At 39.9% G+C, this 21,831-nt stretch overlaps 1 protein-coding gene across 3 annotated transcripts in view; it reads left to right on the forward strand.

Annotated features, from left to right (window-relative positions):
- OMA1 (OMA1 zinc metallopeptidase) overlaps nt 1–21,831 on the forward strand; it is a 361,372-nt gene that overhangs the window by 158,896 nt on the left and 180,645 nt on the right. The window contains exon 9 of one of the 3 annotated variants that reach the window (XR_005215353.1): nt 5,320–5,498. Coding sequence is in view for 2 of the 3 variants with exons in the window: in XM_037827100.1 (XP_037683028.1) it covers nt 5,320–5,397 (78 nt within the window). In the remaining variant the exon portion in view is untranslated. Of the gene's footprint in view, nt 1–4,070; nt 4,451–5,319; nt 5,682–21,831 lie in introns of those variants that run through there. The other 2 variants (XM_037827100.1, XM_037827101.1) reach the window with 2 other exon arrangements.

The raw sequence follows: 21,831 nt of genomic DNA on the forward strand, positions 1-21,831 counted from the left end.
GAGGTCCTATGTGCTCCAACAGCCTCCTTCTCCCAAGGAATGTTTCGTAATAATTGGATGGATGTATTTTGTTGTTTTTCCCTCCACTAAACTGAAAGTTCCTTTGGGGGTAGGACAATGTCTTGTTTACTGCTGCATCATCAGTGCCTGGCATGATATCTGGTCCCTACCACAGCAAGGCTCAAAACACAGGGCCACTCTCTCTGGTTAGGCAGAGAGAGGGGAGTAGGGGCTCATGCTCAGTAGCTGAGCCATGTGCTCAGGGGGCTGTGTCTGCCTGAAGGAGTGCAAAAGCATGGCCACAGTGCCTCACACAGAGCACATGCTCAGTGTCAGCTCCTCCTTCCACAAACATCTGGAAGGGCTTTGGACAAGTTGTCACTAAGTCTCTTTCTGCCTTAGTAATGAAGGAGTTGGAGTAGAGTTTCTTTAAGGTCCTCTCCAGCCCTAACCCTCAAGGATTCTAGGGGCCAGGTGTCTGGATCCTGCTGAGATGGGAGGACAAAGGCTGTTCCACGTGAGGATGTGGGGTCAGCTAGGATTAGCCTTGCCTATCACCCTGTTCTGTTCTCCCCTCCTCCTCCAAGGAGCTTGCCTTGACCAAGCCCACATCCACTATATAGATTTTTGTGCTTTATAAGGTGACTTCAAATATATTATTTCCTTCAATTCTCTCAGCAACCTTGTGTAATTGGCATTATTATCTCATCTGAAGTTGGGGGGAAATGTAATTTAGAGCAGTTAAATAGCTTGCCCAAGGCTACACAGCTAGTAAAACGTGGAGTCCAGACTTGAACACAAATCTAGATGGTAGAATTATTGCCCACTTTTGTGTTGCTTATAATTTCACTCTGCATTGCATTTTCCATGTTCCCTTCTCCTATTTAGAATGTGAGAACTCAAGGCTAGAGGACATGATTCCACTTCATTTTAATTCCTCCCAAACGCCCCATGGATATAACAGGTGCTGTCTAAATGCTATTTGAGTCAAAGCCAACATCCTCGAGAGGCAATCATATCACATGTCAAACCCCAGAAAAACCCACAAATACAGACTCCTGAGTATGCACTAGCTAACTGATACCAGTGCATTCACATGTTATAACTGGTGTGATACTTCTAAAAAGACATGTCTGGTTCACATACAAAAGAAGCTGTCTGGTCTGTGCCTGCCCAGCAATTGTGCCTTTGTTAGCCAGAACACTGGGCTTCCTCATTTCTACACCATTCTCCTTCCGCTCTCCCCTTCCCTTCCTTCGCATCCCAGGCTCCGTATCTCCTCTCATTTAATATTCTGATCCTCCTTGGCTCCTCTGGCTGGATTCAGGATCCATTTGCTTGCAGCTGTGAGCTCAGCTTTCCCCCATCCAAACTTTCTTGTGTCTTTCTAGCTTTGGGGCTTTCATCTACAATCTCCAAGACCTAGCTCTGCAGATAGTCCCAATGGGCAGCCCTGCAGCCTGCTCTGTTTCAGCTTCCTGGGAACTGCAGAGACACATGGCAAGAACATGTACAGATTCATATTTCTGTGGACCCTGGGCCTTATTCAGGTGGGTCCACAAGGCCATACAGATGTATGTTCACTGGGTCAAGTGCAGGGACACAGACATGCATTTGTACCCATGGGTGCAGATGTAGTGTCCGCATGCAAACTCATTCATTACGTTGTCCATGTGGGATATGTTCAGACTTACAGGTGTGTGTGTGACCACATGCATATCAGACTGAGCATGTGGGTGCACGTACCCTTTAGTATGTGTGGGGTACAAATGTGTACAAACACCGTGTCTCGTGCCTTGTGCACCCATTTAAGGGCAAGGAAGACAGTCTTATCCTCTGTCTCCCAGCGTGCCACACTTAAACAGACAGACTCACAGCTCATGGCCTTTTCAAAGACACAGGTTTACACCTTTTCCTCTGTGCTTGTTCTGCCTTTGCCAAGTTGTCTGTCCCTAGGAAGGTACTGGAGCTTGTGGTCTGGGATTACCCAGGTGCTGCGTGGCGGCCCCATCTCTGCACTCAGCCACACCCCTCACCAGGAGCTTTCTCCTCTCAGTGGGGAAGGTGCAAAAGCTCAAGGTAATTAAATCTCTTGCTTTTTGCTCCAGCAACATTGCTGTGTACAGGAACACCCTTTCACTCCAAAGGAACAAAGCTTTTAATTTGTTGGCTGGAATACACCATTCATAGTCTTGTTTCAAATGTGAGGCATAAGAGTAAAAATTCCAGCATGCTCTGTCATCTGCAGAGCATGTTATAGTTTATAGAACACTTTTGTATCATTTCATTTGTGCTTCACAATAAAGCCGTGGGCCACAGAAGAGAAAACAGGCAATAATAATAAGAGGTATCACACTTCCTACTATGTGCCAGGCACTGTTTTAAGGGCTATACATGTTTCACTTTATTTAATCATTGTAATAACCCTGATAGGTAAAGATTATCTTAATCCCTATTTTCCAGACAGGGAAACTGAGCACAATCAGGTCAAATTAATAGCCTGAAGGCACAGACCTGGTTAGCAGTCTGGTTCAATAGTGTGCTATATCAAGTTAAAGGGACCTGATACCACACACTGGTCTTTTCTGCAAAAATCTAAAGCAATGACTTCCCATATTCTGACCAATGGTCCCATTTATGATTTTCATGCATCATTCATTCCATCCTGGAAAGATTTTATCCAACATAAACACTGTGTTCATTAAGAAATAGCCTGTTTTATGCCATTTATACAGGCTTTTTGAAGTTTTGAGAATAGCTTGGGTGTACCCCCAACCTCCAAAAAATTGCTACTGGCTGAGATACTTCAGGTTCAAGGGGATCCAGACTAGAGACCCTTGGGATATGAAAGAGAATTTAGTTAAAGTACCTTCTCTCATTCACCTGGGTCCAAATCCTCACTGTGCCATTTGCCCCATATGTGTCCTTGGGCTAGTAGCATTACCCTCCGGAGTCTGCTTGTTTGCTTGCAATGTAAAATGGAAACAATAGCACCCATAACTGTAGCATCAAGGGAATACCAAGGGGGTTGTGGATGCTCCGCACCTTGTTAGAGTGAGGAAAGAGTATTTGTAATCGTCAGAAACCCGATATAGCCAGAAGAAGTACATGAAATCCATTACGTAAATTGCAGACTATATGTCAAAGTTCTATTTGTCCTGAGACAGGGTGAAAATCAGGACATTTCTCATCAAGACGGAAAATAAAAACAAAGAAAACCCAGGGGCCCTATGGAATAACTCAGCCTCAGTTGGAGCCAGTCCCTTCATTGGCATTCAGTGAGAACACCCACAAGACCACCATTGTTTCATCTTGACACTTGCCTGTTCCCGTGCCCCTTGACATACACCTTTCTGACTCTCATTTTTGACTGGGGTCAGTTGTGGTTTCTTCTTTGGCTACTGTGATTATGTGAAAGCAACTTCTGAACAATATCCCTCTTGTTTCTCCTTGGTGATCCCTGCTTAGTGCTGACTTTCCAAAGCCTCCTCCTCGTGTGGATCTCCATCTCTGCTCTCTCCTTTCTCTCCATCCCTGCCTTTTCCTTACTTAGACTTGCTTCAAGACACTGAACTCAAGTTTCAACCATGTTAGGAGAAACTATTGGGCTCTGGAGCAGCGGTCTTCAAACATTTTTGATCAGTTTTATCATCTACCAGCAAAGAAAATTGTGCACACCCAGTGCCAATGAATGCCTATTTCCCTATTTAAAAGTATACTTCTGTACTAATATTGTATTTATAAAAATTATACAAATGGAGATTTTAAAAGGTGATTTTTAAAAAACAAATGAGACAGACAATATTTTAAAAATAATTTTGTCATATATATTTTTAGAACAAAAGTTTTGCTCACACAAAATTATGATGTTTCTGAAAGCCCTGGTTGAACACTTGTGGAAACTGTTACTCAGAGGTCTAGTCCAAAGTTCAATTTATTACGAAGATTGAATTTAATCATGTCTTAGCGACAAGAGATGGCCAAAAACTAGTTTTGTCACAGAAGAAGTCAGCAAATTAGGAACCCTTGTCTTTTTTGAAAGACAATTATATATCTCATCTTTATTTTAGACAACTCTTTGAAGTACCCGGCCCTGGAATAGTGAACCTCTGACTGGTACAGAAGATTTTCATCATCTTTCCCCAACTCCAGTATTTTAGATAATATAATCTGTAAATCCACTTAACTGTGCACATGTCACCTGCGATAAACCATGATATGTTGAAAGCCAAAAATTGAGTGAGTATTCCATGGTTAACCTTCTACATTGTGGGACACTTACACTTTCCTCAGGATCATCACAAAGAGTAGGTGACAAATAGACTGGGTAAGGGCATCAGCGTCCATCTGTATAGTACATCTTAATATTCTCTTATTTTTAATTTAAGTATATGAATAGAAGGGCTAATATGTTTTGCTGTTGTAACCCCAGAGCATCATTATGCCTACTCCCTGGGAAGGTCAGTGTCATTTTGGAAACCTCTCAGCTAAAGAACAATGAGATTGAAGACTATGGACATATATATGCACATGTAGAAGGGCAATGTATCACTAGTAACCTTCCTTTAACCCCTATCTTATAGGATAGTTGTGAGAAATAAATGAGGAGGCATAGTAAGTGCTCAGTTAATATTAATTTCTTCCCTCTCTTTCTCTGCTATTCAACCTGAGGCCAAGACAAGAAAAGGGGATGGGGATTCAGGGTAAATGTTCTGGCCAGAAATAAAAACAATGCAGTTTTGGAAGGGTTTCTGATTAGAAGGGTTTCCCACACCTCCTTCCCCAAACACAACACCCCACTTTGGAGGAAATCTTTATGCACAGTGCGTTCATATCCTATTGTATTACAAATGATGCACCCCACTCCCCTGCTCCTGACCCACATATTTCTGCCCTGCCAATATGTTCCACTTGTGCCAATTTCTTCATCTGATGTCAGGACTGTTGTCCCCTCCTGGGTCTAGCTCAAAGCTCCTTGATGCGAAATGGTGTTTATGTGCCTAGACTTTGTGCCTTTAATTCTGGTTGATCCATCCATGCCGTATGTGCAAAGGGACCTCTGGGCATTCAGCCCAGTTCATGTTTGTAGTGGTTTAAAAATACGTCCACAAATTCTTTGATACTCCGCCTTTAAATTTTTGGAGCTTAATTCCTCTCCCTGTCCTGTGTGGGCTGGACTTAATGACTTGCTTCTAGTGGATACGGTAGAAGTGCTGCTATGTCATTTGTGAGATTAGATTATTTTAAAAATTTGTAGATTCTATCTTGGTCTCTCTCTCTCTTCCTGATTCTATCCTGTTCCCTTTCTCTTTTTCTTAGATCACTTGCCCTGAAGGAAGCCAGCTGCTTAAGAACACTCAGGGAGATTTGTGGAGAGCTGTATGTGTGAAGACCTGAGACTTCCAGCCAACAGTCAGTGAGAAGCAAAACCTCTTGCCAATAGTCACGTGAATAAGTCCTCTTAGGAGCAGAACCTCCATCCCAGGCCAAGCTCTCAGGTGATGCATTCCCAGCCAACAGTTGGACTGCAACCTCAGGAGAGATCCTGAGCCAGAACCACGCAGATAAACTGATCCCAGATTCCTGAACTTCCGAAAGTAAGATAGTACTTACTTGTGAGATAGTAAATGTTTGTTATTTTAAGGCACTACATTTTTGGATAATTTGTTACACAGCAATAGATAACTACTACAATATTCAAAATCCTGGGCCCTCTCTTGTTCCTCATCAATTTTATCTTATTTATTTATTCATTTATTTAGCCTTCTATTCTGTTTCTGAGCTTTCCAAACAAATGATTTCTGGGTTCTTCTCATATTTCTGGTCCTAAACTGCTATCTCTGTTATTTAGAGCTCAAAACAACAATAGCCAACTCTGTTGGCACTTGTAGGAAGTTCTATTGGACAGCATTGGGCTAGTGGGACAGGCAGACACTTTCTAGGTATCCATACATTATGTCACTGCTCATCCCACCAAAATATGAGTGACCATATAATTACCTCCATTAGATGAGTAAACTGAGGCTCAAGAGGTTAAAAAACTGAAATAGTCATACTATAAGTCATATGCTTTTAAATGTGCTCTGAGTCACTTTGCCAGGCTACCTGCAGCTTTGATCCTGGATCCTATGCCCTGAAATGCCTTTAAAAATCCTGGTTCCACAACTGACCAGCTCTTAGTTTCCTCCTCCTTAAAGTGGGGGAAACAACACCCACCTCAAAAGGTTCTTTAAGGGATGGATGCATGGATACAAAAAGAGTGTCTGCCTGTCCAATATGTCCAACATGTGGCTACTGAGCACTTGAAATGTGGCTAGTGTGAATGAGGAACTGAAACCTTGGTTTCATTTAAATTAAATCAATTTAAATTAAATAGCCACATGTGGTTAGTGGCCATCACATTGGACCATGCAGCACTGGACTGTAAGCTCTAGGAGGGCAGGAACCATGCCTATTTGACTCACTGTGGCACGTTCAGCACTTAGCACAGCACCTGACACAAAAGAGGCTCCTGTAATTAACTGTTGAATGAATGAGTGTATGAATGAATAAGTGGTTCATGGTGATCATTCAACCAACTGCACCCATTAGCTAGGCAGAGCACTGATGCTAAGCAGACCCCTCCCTGCCTGTGTGTGCTTCTCTTCCTCTTCTCCCCGCGTCAACAGCAGCCAATTATGCTTCCCTGTAGAAATGGCATTTGTACTCCAGGAATTGGACAGAGACTAGATTTCAGGTGACTGGGGGGACAGAGGGAAAGAAGCCCCCTACATCTCTAATAGGCCACAGAGGACAGGAAGCCCCCTCCCTGTCCCTCTGAGACTGACTAGAAAGTTTGTCTGTAACAGAGATGGTTAAATTAATGATGAGGCTCGGTGACAGGGAGGCCAGAGCAACCCCTAAATGTCACCTTCGTTATTTTTCAAGCCAGCGCGACTGCCTTCCCAGTTGGCTTCCATGTTGTTATTGTTGTGCCTCAGGGCGGAGGGATTTTTTTCCCCCTAATCCCTACAACATGAGCTGTGTAAGTTCAGCGAGGGCAGAAGGAGAGATGGCACAGGCCGCTTATTAAGGGTCTGGCTGTCACTGAGCCAGAGCTATTGTGCAGACATGAGGAGGTGGCCGGGAGAGGATTGCCTCCTGGGGCTCCCTTCCTCACTCTCTTCCTGTTATGTGGCATCTGTCTCTCCAGCATTGGGAGCGAAGGAGCACCATCTGACACCTTTACCCAGCCCTCGGGTGGTTGTTTCACTACTACTTCTCTCTAGATCAATATTCTATCCTAAAAGAAAATGCGGTGTGGCTCAAAGCAACAAATCCCGGGCTGGGGGGTCAGGAGATCTAGGTTGGTGTCTGGTTTCGACAATACTGGTGTAGGTCACCTCTAGCTATTCCCTTCCCACCTCTGAAGCTCAGTTTTCTACTCTGCAAAATGGGAGGGGCCTGGACTCTGCATTCTTTAGGATCCTTTCAGCTCTAAGCATGGATGGTGGCTACAAGTACGGATTTTGCAGTAACATAAACTAAGGTCTGACTCCTGGCTCTCCTCCTTCTTGGCTGTAGCTTAGCTTCCATGAGACAATAATAATAGAACCTCATGGGGATGCTGTGAGGAATGAATGAGTAATGAAGTCTAGTGGTTTTTAACCCTGCCTGTATATTAGGATCACCTGGGGGTGATTTTAAACCATACTAATGCCCATAGCTTCATCCCCAAAGATTCTGATTTAATTGTCTGTGGTGAGCTCTGAGCACTGGGATTTTAAAAATAAGCTTCTCAGGTGTTTATGGCTTACAGTTAAGGCCAAATTATGTGTGTGTGTGTGCGTGCACATGTGTGCGTGCATGGGTGGGTGGGTGTATATAGTAGGTTCTTAATGAGTGTTTGATGACTTAATGGATATTTTTTAGATTATTTGTGTCATTTTTCCAGCTTTCTGGCCCTAAATTACACACGCTAAAAATCAGCCCTAGGCTTGTAAAACACAAATCACCATTTATTCCTCCTTCTTTTCTTTCTCCTGTCCTCCTATCTTCTGTACCAGTCAGAGGTTCACTATTCCAGGGCCGGGTACTTCAAAGAGTTGTCTAAAATAAAGATGAGATATATAATTGTCTTTCAAAAAAGACAAGGGTTCCTAATTTGCTGACTTTTTCTGTGACAAAACTAGTTTTTGGCCAAGCCAAGAGATGAAGCCCAGAGTTTGTCACAGAGAAGCTAAGAGAAGACTCCCAGATGCTTACAAAGAAATGCCCCAGGAGAACCAAGTAGAGAGCTAAAAGAGACAGAAGCACAGAGACATTTTGGGGAAAGGCCTTTTGAAACCAGAACCTGAGAGCAAAGGACCAGCAGACAATAGCCATGTGCCTTCCCAGCTGACAGAGGTGTTCCAGACACCACTGGCCTTTTTTCAATGAAGGTATTCTCATGCCATCTCTTGTAGCTAAGACATGATTAAATTCAATCTTCGTAATAAATTGAACTTTGGACTAGACCTCTGAGTAACAGTTTCCACAAGTGTTCAACCAGGGCTTTCAGAAACATCATAATTTTGTGTGAGCAAAACTTTTGTTCTAAAAATATATATGACAAAATTATTTTTAAAATATTGTCTGTCTCATTTGTTTTTTAAAAATCACCTTTTAAAATCTCCATTTGTATAATTTTTATGAATACAATATTAGTACAGAAGTATACTTTTAAATAGGGAGATAGGCATTCATTGGCACTGGGTGTGCACAATTTTCTTTGCTGATGCCTTAGTTTGGACACTTTTATGGCCTTAGAACTGTAAATTTGTAACCTAATAAATACCCTTTATAAAGTCAATCCATTTCTGGTGTTTTGCATAATGGCAGCTATAGCAAACTGGAACAGGGTGCAATGTTCTGTATTTGTCAAGTAGGTGTAGTTTGTTTATCATATTATTCAAGATCTCTGTTTCCTTATTGATTCTTTGTCTGGATATTCTATCTACTGGCAGGTGTATTGTTTCTCCAACTATTATTATAGAGATATATATTTCTTCCTTCAGTTTTGTCTGTGTTTGCCTCATGTATTTTTGGGCACCATGATTAGGTGGATAAATATTTATGATTGCTACTTCTTCTTGGTGGATTGCCTCTTTTATTATTATATGGTATCCTTCTTTGTCTCCTATAACATTTTTGCATTTAAAAACTACTTTGTCTGATATTAGTATAGCTACCTCGGCTCTTTTTTTGATTACTATTTGCATGGAATATCTTTTTCCAACCTTTTACTTTCAACCTATTTATGTCGTTGCATCTAAAGTGAGTCTCCTGTAAATAGCATATAGTTGGATCATGCTGTTTTATCCATTCTGCCCCAAGGAGCCCCAAGGAAATGGGTGGGTGGGGGGTTGACATTCTGAAGGCAAGGAGGTGTGCCCCGCTAATGACAGTCTCCTTCTTGAGTGCCCTAGTGTCTGTTTGCCCTTCATACATAACGCCTCCTGCATCCTCCCCTAGCCAGCCCCTTCATCTGTCCACAAAGCTGCTCTGTGTTGCTGTGGCTGCCTCTTGCTCAAGGTGAAATTTGAGTCTGAGTTAGCAACTCCTCCGGGGACTGTGGTACAAGCAGGCTTCTTGACCTCACCCTCTCTGAGTCCCCCTCTTGCTCTGCTTGGCTTGAAAAGAATTTCTGATCACTGGTCAAGCAGCTGGATAAAATGTCTTAAGGCTGAGGCTTCATTGGCTGCTCCAAACTGGCTTTGCTCCCATGGGGAGTTTTGTGTCTGTAACCTGGCATATCAATGAATTGACTCGAGAGGCATTTTCGCAGTGCCTGCTCTTACCATGGCATCTAGAAGGAGTAGCTCATAGGCCATTTGATCCTGCATTTCACTCAATTGCCAATTGGGTCACAGATTGACACCTAGCCCAACCCCCTAATTGTGTAGCCATGCTTAAAAGGTTGTGTTGAACCAATTTATTTCTCCCCCCCAAATTTTGAATTGGAAACTTTGAAACTGCTGCCAGGACCTGGTGGGCCTTGAGCATGAAGACCATGTAAGCCAGGAGCTGGAGAAATTGGGGAGGGGGTGGGGCATGTACAAACTGATATGCAAGCAGAAGAAAGAGGTGTGAGAGAGGCTGGAGAGTGAAACAGACCCACTGAGAGAAGCAGAGACCAGGCAAATCCTGTGAGATAGAGGTCAGTTCTTGGTCCTTCTGAGACCTGGCTCCACTTTATTTTCTGTGAAACCTCTCTGGAGTCCTATAGTAAATGCCTTCTACTTCAGTTAGCTTGAGTGGGTTTTTGTTCTGTACAATCAAAAGAGTCTTTGTGGAAACAGATCCAATGGTAGTCTCCCTCACTGACATGCAACAGCCACGGGATTGCAGCCCAGGGGAGGTGAGGATGTGTCTGCAGACGTGAGGATGGGTTCCCACAAGCACATTAGAGAAGCTGACTCCAGGGTGACCTTTTACACCAGGGCTTCAACAAGCCTTTACAGCACCCATCAGGCTACAAGTGACAGCTGAGGTGCAAAACGAGAGGGATCTTGAGAAGTGTTATCCCAGGTATTTAGTGCAGAATTCTATAGATTCAAATAGGCCAAGAAGAGGGAAGAAAACCCTTTTAGGGTGGGAACACTGTGAGCAAAGTCATGGAAGTATGAACATGTTCATTCACTATTAATATTATTATTATCATGTACATTTGTGTACAGTACAGTTGACTTTCTTTTCCTTGGGATGTAGTTCTATGGGTTTTAACACATGTATAGATGCTTACAATCACCACCACATTCAGGACTCAGAACAGTTCATCACCTGTTTTAGTTTCCCATTTGTTAATGCAAGTACCATATAACGCATTGGCTTAACAGCAGGATCTTATTGACTCACAGTTTCAGAGGCTAGAAGGCTTGCTTCCTCCTGGGATTGGTATTTTCTGGCTAGCAGGCAATCTTTGGGGTTCCTTGGCTTTTCTGTAATATGGCAATACACATGGTAATATCTTCTCCTTTCTCCTTTGGGTTCCATTGACTTCCAGCTTCTGGCTGCTCCACGTGGCTTCTCTCTCCATCTGACTTGCACTCTGTTTAAAAAAGACTCCTATAATCCAGATTAAAGCCCAACCTGATTAAGATGGGCCATACCTTAACTGAAGAGATCTTATTTACAATGGGTCCACACCCATCAGAATTTGGACCAAGACCAAGAACATGTCCAAACTGGGGTACACAATTCAATCCACCACAACCTCCCCAAACGCCCTTGTGCCCCTTTGTAGCCAAACTATCCTCTACCTCTAACTCTGGGCAACCACTGATTGTTCCTTGTCACTGAAGTTTTGTCTTTTCCTGACAGTCATATAAATGGAATCATATGGTGTGTAACCTTTTGAGACTCTTTCGCTCAGAATAATGTTTTTAAGATCCACTCATTTTGTGCTTGTTTTTTTGTTTGTTTGTTTGTTTTTTTATTTAAAAACTTTTTGTCCCTAGTATTTGTTTGGTACTAGTGTGGTGTTCCTATTAATTTCCCCAGTATGCAATAGATTTTTCCAATATACCATTCTGTTGTCAACTCTCTGTACCAGTGTCATTCCTTAGAAGTATATCAGGCAAACATGTATTTGTAGTGCTGATATATGGGATACATAACACCTTTCAATCCTATTTGCCTTCAATACAGCTCTGATACTTATAATCCCATTAACAAACAATCATTACCCTTATCCATTCCCCTACCTTTGAATTCACCGTCATTAACATATCTGAACATATTAGATTATCATTGACCCTCCACTAGCTTCTGTCTATCACTAGCTTCCCAATATTCTACATTATAAGACATTGATTTTACATTGTTCAGGGTGTTCATAGAAGTGGTAACATTCAATATCTCTCCTTTTGTGTCTGACTTATTTCACTCAGCATTATATCTTCAAGTTTCATCCATGTTGCCATATGTTTCAGGACCTTGTTCCTTCTTACTGCTGCATAGTATTCCATCGTATGTATATGCATCACTTTGTTTATCCACTTGTCTGTTGAGGGACACTTGGGTTGTTTCCATCTCTTAGCAATCGTGAGCAGTGCTTCTATGAACACTGGTGTACAAATGTCATTCATGTCACTGCTTTCACATCTTCTGGGTATATACTGAGAAGTGAAATTGCCAGATCATAGGGTAATATGATATCTAGTCTTCTGAGAAACCACCAAATGTTTTCCACAGCAGCTGTACCATTATATATTCCCACGAGGAGTGAAGAAAAGTTCCAATTTCTCCACATCCTCTCTAGCATTTATTGTTTCCTGTTTGTTTAATGGCAGCCATTCTTATTGGTGTCAGATTGTATCTCATTGTGGTTTTGATTTGCATTTCCCTAATAACTAGTAAAGATGAAAATTTTTAATGTGTTTTACAGCCATTTGTATTTCCTCTTCGGAAAAATGCCTTTTCATATCTTTTGCCCATTTTATAATTGGGCTGTTTGTACTATTGTTGTTGAGTTGTAGGATTTCTTTATATATACAGGTTATCAGTCTCTTATCAGATACATGGTTTCCAAATATTTTCTCCCATTCAGTTGGCTGCCTTTTCACCTTTTTGACAAAGTATTTTGAGGCACAGAAGCTTTTGATTTTGAGGACTTCCCATTTATCTATTTATTCTTTTGTTGCTTGTGCTTTGGGTGTAAGATCTAAGAAGCTACCTCCTATTACTAGGTCCTGAAGATGTTTCCCTGTATTATCTTCTAAGAGTTCTATTGTGCTGTCTCTTATATTGAGGTCTTTGATCCACTTTGAGTTAATTTTTGTATAGGGTGTGATGTAGGAGTCTTCTTTTGTTCTTTTGGTTATGGACATCCAGTTCTTCCAGCCCCATTTGTTGAAGAGACTATTTTGTCCCAGTTCAGTGGATTTGGAGGTCTTATCAAAAATCAGTTAACCATAGAACTGAGGGTCTATTTCTGAGCTCTCAATTTGATTCCACTGATGAATATATCTATCTTTGTGCCAATAACATGCTGTTTTGACCCCTGTGGCTTTATAGTAGGCTTCAAAGTCTGGAAGTGTAAGTCCCCCCACTTTGTTCTCCATTTTAAGGGTGCTTTTGTCAATTCGAGGCCCCTTTCTCTTCTAAATAAATTTGATAACTAACTTTTCCGAGTCAGCAAAATAGGTTGTTGGAATTTTAGTTGGAATTGCATTGAATCTGTAGATCAGTTTGGATAGAATTGACATCTTAATAACATTTAGTCTTCCTATCCATGAGCATGGGATATATTTCCACCTATTTAGGCCCTTTTTTATTTCTTTTAGTAAAGTTTTGTAATTTTCCATGTAGAGGTCTTTTACATCCTTGGTTAAGCTTATTCCTAGATACTTGATTTTTTTAGTTGCTATTGTGAATGGAATTTTTTTTTTAATTGCCTTTTCAGTTAGGTTGTTACTAGTAATGTAGAAATATTACTGACTTATGTGCATTAATCTTATATCTTGCCACTCTGCTGAATTTGTTTATTAGCTCAAGTAGCTTTGTCATTGAATTCTCGGGATTTTCAAATTTAAGATCACTTCATCTGCAAATAATAACAGTTTTACTTCTTCCTTTCCAATTTGGATTCCTTTTATTTCTTTGCCTTGGCAAATTGTTCTGGATAGAACTTTTAGCACAAGGTTGAATAATAGAGGTGACAGTGGGCTTCCTTGTCTCATTCCCAATCTCAGGGGAAAGGCTTTCAGCCTCTCACCATTGAGTACTATGTGGGCTGTGGGTTTTTCATAAACGTCCTTTATAATATTGAGGGAGATTCACCCAATTCCTACCTTTTGAAGTGTTTTTATCAAAAAGGGATATTGAATTTTGTCAAATGCTTTTTCAGCATCTATCAAGATGATTATTTGATTTTTCCCTTTTAATTTGTTAATGTGTTATATTGCATTAATTGATTTTCTTGTGTTGAACTACCCTTGCATGCCAGGAATGAACCCCACTTGGTCATGGTGTATAATTCTTTTTTTAAAAAAATCAGTTTTATTGAGATATATTCACATACCATACAATCATCACATACCATACAGTCAACTGTTCATAATATTATCATACAGTTGTGCATTCAGCACCCCAATTTTTGAACATTCTTCTTACTCCAAAAAGAATAAAAATATGAATAAAAATAAAAGTAAAAAAGAACACCCAAAGCCTTCTGTGCTCCCCTTCCCACCTTCATTTAGTTTTTGTTTCTCTTTTCTATTCATCTGTCCATACACTGGATAAAGGGAATGTAAGCCACAAGGTTTTCCCAATCACATAGTCATACCATGTAAGCTACATAGTTATGCAATCATCTTCAAGAATCAAGGCTACTAGATTGCAATTTGACAGTTTGAGATATTTCCTTCTAGCTATTCCAAGGCACTTTAAAAATATATATATATATATATATATATATATATGCCCCCAAAGTGAGCTCTCGACTCCATTTGAAATCTCTCAGCCACTGAAACTTTGTTTCATTTGCTTCCCCCTTTTGGTCAAGAAGACTTTCTCAGTCCCAGGATGCCAGGTCCAGGCTCATTCCTGGGAGTCGTGTCCTGTGTTGTCAGGGAGATTTACACCACTGAGAGTCATGTCCCATTGTTCTAGTTTGCTAATGCTGCTGGAATGCAAAACACCAGAGATGGATTGGCTTTTATAAAAGGGGGTTTATTTGGTTACACAGTTACAGTCTTAAGGCCATAAAGTGTCCAAGGTAACACATCAGCAATCAGGTACCTTCACTGGAGGATGGCCAATGGTGTCCAGGAAACCTCTGTTAGCTGGGAAGTCACGTGGCCGGCATCTGCTCCGAAGTTCTAGTTTCAAAATGGCTTTCTCTCAGGACGTTCCTCTCTAGGCTGCAGTTGCTCAAAAATGTCACTCTTAGTCGCACTTGGGATATTTGTCCTCTCTCAGCTTCTCTGGAGCAAGAGTCTGCTTTCAAGGGCCATATTCAACTGTCTTTCATCTGCAGCTCCTGTGCTTTCTCCAAAGTGCCCCTCTTGGCTGTAGCTACTCGTCAACATGTCACCTCAGCTGCACTGAGTTCCTTCTGTTTGTCAGCTAATTTATATGGCTCCAGTGATTAATTCAGACCCACTCTGAATGGGCGGGCCAACACCTCCATGGAAATTATCCAATCAGAGTCATCACCCACAGTTGGGTGGGGCACATTTCCATGGAACACTCAAAGAATTACAATCTAATTAACACTGATAGGTCTGCCCACACAAGATTACATCAAAGATAATGGTGTTTCGGGGGACATAATACATTCAAACTGGCACACCCATGTAGTGGGGAGGGCAGTGAATTCACCTGCCCATTGGGCTTAAAGAGAGAGACGGCCTACATCTGAGCAACTAAGATGTTCTCTGAGGGAGACTCTCAGGCACAATTATAAGTAGGCTTAGCTTCTCCTTTGCAGTAATGAGCTTTATAAGGGCAAGCCCCAAGATCAAGAGCTTGGCCTACCATATTGTAGTCCTCAGTGTTTATGAGAATATCAGTAATAACCCAGATGGGGAAGTCCAGCATTTCTGTATTTTACCCCAGTTCCTCAGGGGGCCCTGCAAATATATTTTTATTCTCTGCCACATTACTTTGGGATGTATCAGGATTTCACACCAACCTGTACAAACCTACCAGATCTCACTCTCTATTCAAAGTTCCATGCAATTATGGTGTTTGGATAAACTGACCATAAAAGTTAAATTTTTTAGTGTTCTGCAGAAAATATAGCTCCTGCACCAAATAAACATCTCTTTCCTTGTTATAACACAGAAATTGAAGCTTTAAAGTACAGTCAATATCGTCCTTTACCCTTTGGCCTGATTTGCCTTAGTCCTAACCAGATTCACTTCATTCATATCTCTAATTAAAGTCTGAACTCTTTTTCAGCTTTTTTTAACAGTTGCTGTATGCAGTAATACTGACATTCATAGCTGCTGAGCTCCAGCTCTGAGTTTGAGGTGTCACACAGATACCCAAAGTTCCAGACACTGACCAGGTTATATGTAAAGAGCTCAGCATCCTGGAATTTGGAGATAGCCAATTCAACTCAGGAATAGGTGTGACTGCTGTATGAGCTTACAATCTAGGGACCATTACAATAACTGTTCCCCTGATAAGCTGTGCTGTAAGATTCAATTCTCAGTGTTTACACATTATAGTTTGTCCATGTTAGTTAGATATTTTAATATTTGTCTTTTCTTTTCTGGCATACTTCTCTCAAAATGCTGTCTTCAAGATCCATGCACCTAGTTGCATGCCTCACAGCTTCATTTCTTCTTGCAGCTGCTCAATATTCTATTGTATGTGTACCCCACAGTTCACCATTCTGTTCATCAGTGGATGTAATCTTAGGCCATCTCCATCCATTGCAAATCATGAATACTGCCTCCATAAACACCAGTGTGCAAATGTCGATTCATGTCCCTGTGCTCAGATCTTCCAATTACATACCCCATGATGAGGTTGTAGGACCTTATGGAACCCACATACTTAGCTTCTTATGGAACCACCACACTGTCCTCCAGACTGGCTACACCAGTCTACTTCCCCACCAACAGTAAATAGGTACATCCCTCTCTCCATGTTTCCTCCAGCACTTGTATCCCTCTGTTTATATTTTTCCCTGCAATTTTAAAGAGATATATTCACATATCATACAATCATCCATAGTATACAATCAATTGTTCACAGTATCATCATATAGTTGTGCATTCATCACCACAATCAGCACTTAAACATATTTATTACTCCAAAAAACTTTTTTAAAAAGAATAATAAAAAAGATTTTAAAGATACAATACAATACAATACAATAAGGTCACACAACAATACCACTATCAAGTATCCCATACCCCTCCCTTATATTCTCCTCTCATAGATTTAACTTTGGTATATTGTCTTTGTTACATTTAATGGAAGCAAATTACAATGTTACTGTTAGCCATAGACTCCAGTTTGCATTGATTATATTTTTTCCCCAATGCCATCACTTTTTTAACACCTGGCAAGGTCAACATCCATTTGTTCTCCCACATGTAAAAACATTTTTATATTTGTACATGGTGTCATCATTATTGACCATCTAGGTTTCACTAAGTTATACAGTCCTAGTCTTTATCATCTATCTTTCCTTCTGATGTCATACATGCCCTTAGCCCTCCTCTTTCAGTTTTACTCACAGACATCTTTGTTCAGTATACTTAAAATATTGTGCTACCATCACACATTATTATGCTGTCAATTTCTGGATCTATACAATCAATCCTGTTGAACATTCTATATTCCTTAAGAATCAAATGCCGGATCTCTTTCTGTCTCTTGATAACTGTGTTCTCAGCTTGAACTCTCAAAGTTTTCTCATTAATGTTAGTTCATATTAGTGAGACCATACAATATTTGTCCTTTTGTTTCTGGCTAACTTTGCTTAACTTAATGTCCTCAAGGTTCATCCATGTTGTTATATGCTCCATGACTATGTTCTGGTTACAGCTGCATAATATTCCATCATGTGTATATACCACAGTGTGTTTATCCACTCATCTGTTGATGGACAATTGGGCTGTTTCCATCTCTTGGCAATTGTGAATAATGTCGCTATAAACATCAGCTTACAAATGTTCGTTCATGTGTTAGCTTTCAGTTCCTCTGAGTATATACCTAGTAATGGAATTGCTGGATCATATGGCTATTCTATACTTAGCTTCCTGAGGAACAACCACACTGCCTTCCAGAGTGGCTGTACCATTCTACATTCCCACCAACAGTGGGACACAGAAAGTGGGCAACAGAAAGTGTGCCTCTTTCACCACATCATCTCCAGCACTTGTAATTTTCTGTTTTTTTTTTTTTTTTATAGTGGCCATTCTAGTAGGTATGAGATGATATCTCAGTGTGGTTTTGATTTGCATTTCCCTAATAGCCAGTGAAGTTGAGCATCTTTTCATGTTTTTGAGCCATTTTTATTTCCTCTTCAGAAAAGTGTCTATCCATGTCTTTTGCCCATTTTTTAAATTGGGTTGTTTGTCTTTCTGTTGTTGGATTGTAGGAACTCTTTATATATTCTGGATATTAAACCCTTATCTGATATGTGGTTTCCAAATATCGTCTCCCATCTCCCATTGAGTAGGCTGCCTTTTGACTTTTCTGACAAAGTCCTTTTATGTACAAAAGTGTTTAATTTTGTGGGGATTCCATTTATCTATTTCTTCTTTGTTTGCTCATGCTTTGGGGGCAAGGTCTAGGAAACCACCTCTATCACAAGATCTTTAAGATATTTCCCTACATTTTCTTCTAAAAGTCTTCTGGTCTTAGTGCTAATGTTTAGGTCTTTGATCCATTTTCAGTTAATTTTTGTATAAGCTGTGAGATAGGAGTCTTCTTTCATTCTTTTGATTATGGATATCCAGTTCTCCAAACACCGTTTATTGAAGAGGCTGCTTTGTCCGAGTTGCATTAGCTTGACTGCCTTATCACAATCAGTTGTCTGTAAATGAGAGGGTCTTTTCTTAACACTCAATTCAATTCCATTGGTAGGTATGTCTATCTTTATGCCAGTACCATGCTGTTTTGACCACTGAAGCTCTGCAGTATGCTTTAAAGTCAGGTAGTGTGAGACCTCTCACTTTGGGGCACCCTGCCCTTCCAAATAAATTTGGTTATTGGTTTTTCTATTCCTGCAAATAAGTTTTTGGGATTTTAATTGGTATTGCATGGAATCTATAAATCAGTCTAGGTAGAATTGACATCTTAACTATATTTAGTCCTCCAATCCATGAACACAGTATGTTCTTCCATCATTTTAGGTCCTGTTTGATTTCTTTTAGCAGTTTCTTGTAGTTTCCTCTGTATAGGTCTTTTGTGGCCTTGGTTAACTTTATTCCTAAATACTTAATTCTTTTGGTTGCTATTGTAAATTGAATTTTTTTTTGATTTCCTCCTTCTGTTGCTGATTACTTGTGTATAGGAACACTACTGATTTTTGCATTTTGATCTTGTAGCCTGCCACTTTGCTATACTCATTGATTAGCTCCAATAACTGTAGATTTTTCTATATTTTCTACATATAGGATCATGAGGATCATGTCATCTGTAAATAGTGAAAGTTTTACTTCCTCTTCAATTTGGATGTCTTTTATTTCTTTTTCTTGCCTAATTGCTCTAGCTAGAATGTCTAGTACAATGTTGAGTAACAGTGGTGACAGTGGGCATCCCTGTCTTGTTCCTGATCTTAGAGGGAAAGCTTTCAGCCTTTCCCCATTGAGCATGATATTAGCTGTGGGTTTTTCATATATTACCATTATCATATTGAGAAAGTTCCCTTCTATTCCTGTCCTTTGAAGTGTTTTCAAAAGAAAAGCTGCTGAATTTTGTCAAAAGCCTTTTCTGCATCAATTGAGATGATCATGTGTTTTTTCTGCTTTGATTTTTGTATTACATCTTGTGTGGAACCAGCCTTTGCATACCAAGAAGAAATCCCACCCGGCTGTGGTGTGTAATTCTTTTAATGTGCTGCTGGATTCAATTTGCAAGTATTTTGTTGAGGATTTTTGCATCGACATTCATTAAGGAGATTGGCCTATAATTTTCTTTTTTTGTAGTATTTTTGTCTGACTTTGGTATTAGGGTGTTGTTGGTTTCATAGTATGAGTTAGGTAGATTTTCCTCCTCTTCAATTTTTTTGAAGAATTTGAGCAAGAATTAGTACTAATTCTTTCTTGAATGCTTGGTAGAATTCAAAAGTGAAGCCATCTGGTCCTGGGATTTTCTTTTTTTGTGAGGTTTTTGGTGACTGACTCAATCTCTTTGCTTGTGATTGGTTTGTAGAGGTTGTCTATTTCTTCTTGATTTGATGTTTGTTGTTCATGCTTTTCTAGGAAGCTGTCCATTTCATCTAAGTTGTCTAGTTTATTAGCATGTAGTTGCTCATATTATCTTCTCATTGTATCTTTTATTTCTGTGGTGTCAGTAGTTATGTCCATTTTCCCATTTCTGATAGTATTTATTTGCACCTGGTCTCTCTCTCTTTTTTTTTTTTTTTTTGTTAGCCTAGCTAAGGGTCCAGCAATTATAATGATTTTCTCAAAGAACCAGCTGCTGGTTTTGTTGATTCTCTCTATTGTTTTCCTGTTCTCAATTTCATTTATTTCTGCTATAATCTTTGTTATTTCTTTCCTTCTGTTTGCTTTGGGGTTAGTTTGTTGTTGTTTCTCTAGTTTTTCCTGGTGAACAGTTAATTCCTCAGTTTTTGCTCTTTCTTCTCATTTAATACAGACATTTAGGCAATAAATTTCCCTCTCAGCACTGCCTTTGCTGCATCCCATAAGTTTTTATATGTTGTGCTTTCATGGTCATTTGCCTTGAGGTATTTACTAATTTCTCTTGTAATTTCTTCCTTTACCCACTGGTTGTCTAAGAATGTGTTGTTTAACATCTGTATATTTGTGATTTTTCTGAACTACCTGTTACTGATTTCCAACTTCATTCCATTATGATCTGAGAAAGTGTTTTGTATAATATTAATATTTTAAAATTTGTTGAGACATGCTTTGTGGCCCAACATATGGTCTATCCTAGAGAATGATCCATGAGCACTTGATAAAAATGTGCATCCTGCTGTTGTGGAGTTTAGTGTTCTATAATTAGCTGTCAAATCTAGTTCATTTACCATAGAATTCAACATCCCTGTTTCCTTATTGTCCTCTGTCTAGATATTCTATCCATTGATGAGAGGAGTGTGTTGAAGTCTCCAACCATTATTGTAGAGTTATCTACTTCTCCCTTCGGTGTTGTCAGTGTGTGCCTCACGTATTTTCGGGTACTCTGGCTTGGTGCATAAATATTTATGATTATTATGTTTTCTCCATGAATTGACCTTTTATTAATATATAGTTTCCTTCTTTGTCTCTTTTAATTGTTTTACATTTGAAGTCTAAATTGTCTTATATTAATATAGCTACTCCCAATTTTTTCTGGTTGTTGTTTGCATAAAATCTTTTTCCAACCTTTCACTTTCAGCCTATATTTGTCCTTCTGTCTAAAGTGAGTTTCTTGTAGACAGCATATAGATGGGTCCTGTTTTTGAATCCATTCTGCCAGTCTGTTTTTTTCTTGGGGAGTTTAATCCATTAACATATATGTTATTACCATAAGGGCAGTACTTACCTCTACCATTTTGTCTTTTGGATTTTATATGTCATATCTTATTTTCTTCTCTCTCTCCTTCAGCCCTTCCTGATAGTCTTTATTTCTACCCTCTTCTCCAAACCTCTCTCCTCTCTTTTCCTATCAGCTGTAGCACTCCCTTTAGTATTTCTTGTAGCACAGGTCTCTTATTCACAAACTTTTGCACTGTCCATTTGTCTAAGAATATCTGAATCTCTCCCTCATTTTTGAAGGATGGTTTTGCTGGATGTAGAATTATTGGTTAGCAGTTTTTCTCTTTCAGTATCTGAAATATCTCATACCTCTGCTTTCTCACATACCTGGTTCCTGCAGAGAAATCTGTACATAGTCTTATCAAGCTTCCCTAGTATGTGATGGAACACTTTTCTCTTGCTGCTTTCAGAACTCTCTTTGTCTTTGACATTGGATAATCTGATCAGTGTATTGGAGTAGGTCTATTGGGGTCTATTCTGTTTGGGGTATGCTGCACTTCTTGAATCTGTAATTTTATGTGTTCCATAAGAGTTGGGAAATTTTCAGTGATTATTTCTTCTATTATTCTTTCTGCCTCTTTTCCCTTCTCTTCTCCTTCTGGGACACCTGTAATATATATATTTGCATGCTTCATGTTGT

The sequence above is a fragment of the Choloepus didactylus genome, chromosome 2, assembly GCF_015220235.1.
Source record: "Choloepus didactylus isolate mChoDid1 chromosome 2, mChoDid1.pri, whole genome shotgun sequence".
NCBI lineage: Eukaryota > Metazoa > Chordata > Mammalia > Pilosa > Megalonychidae > Choloepus > Choloepus didactylus.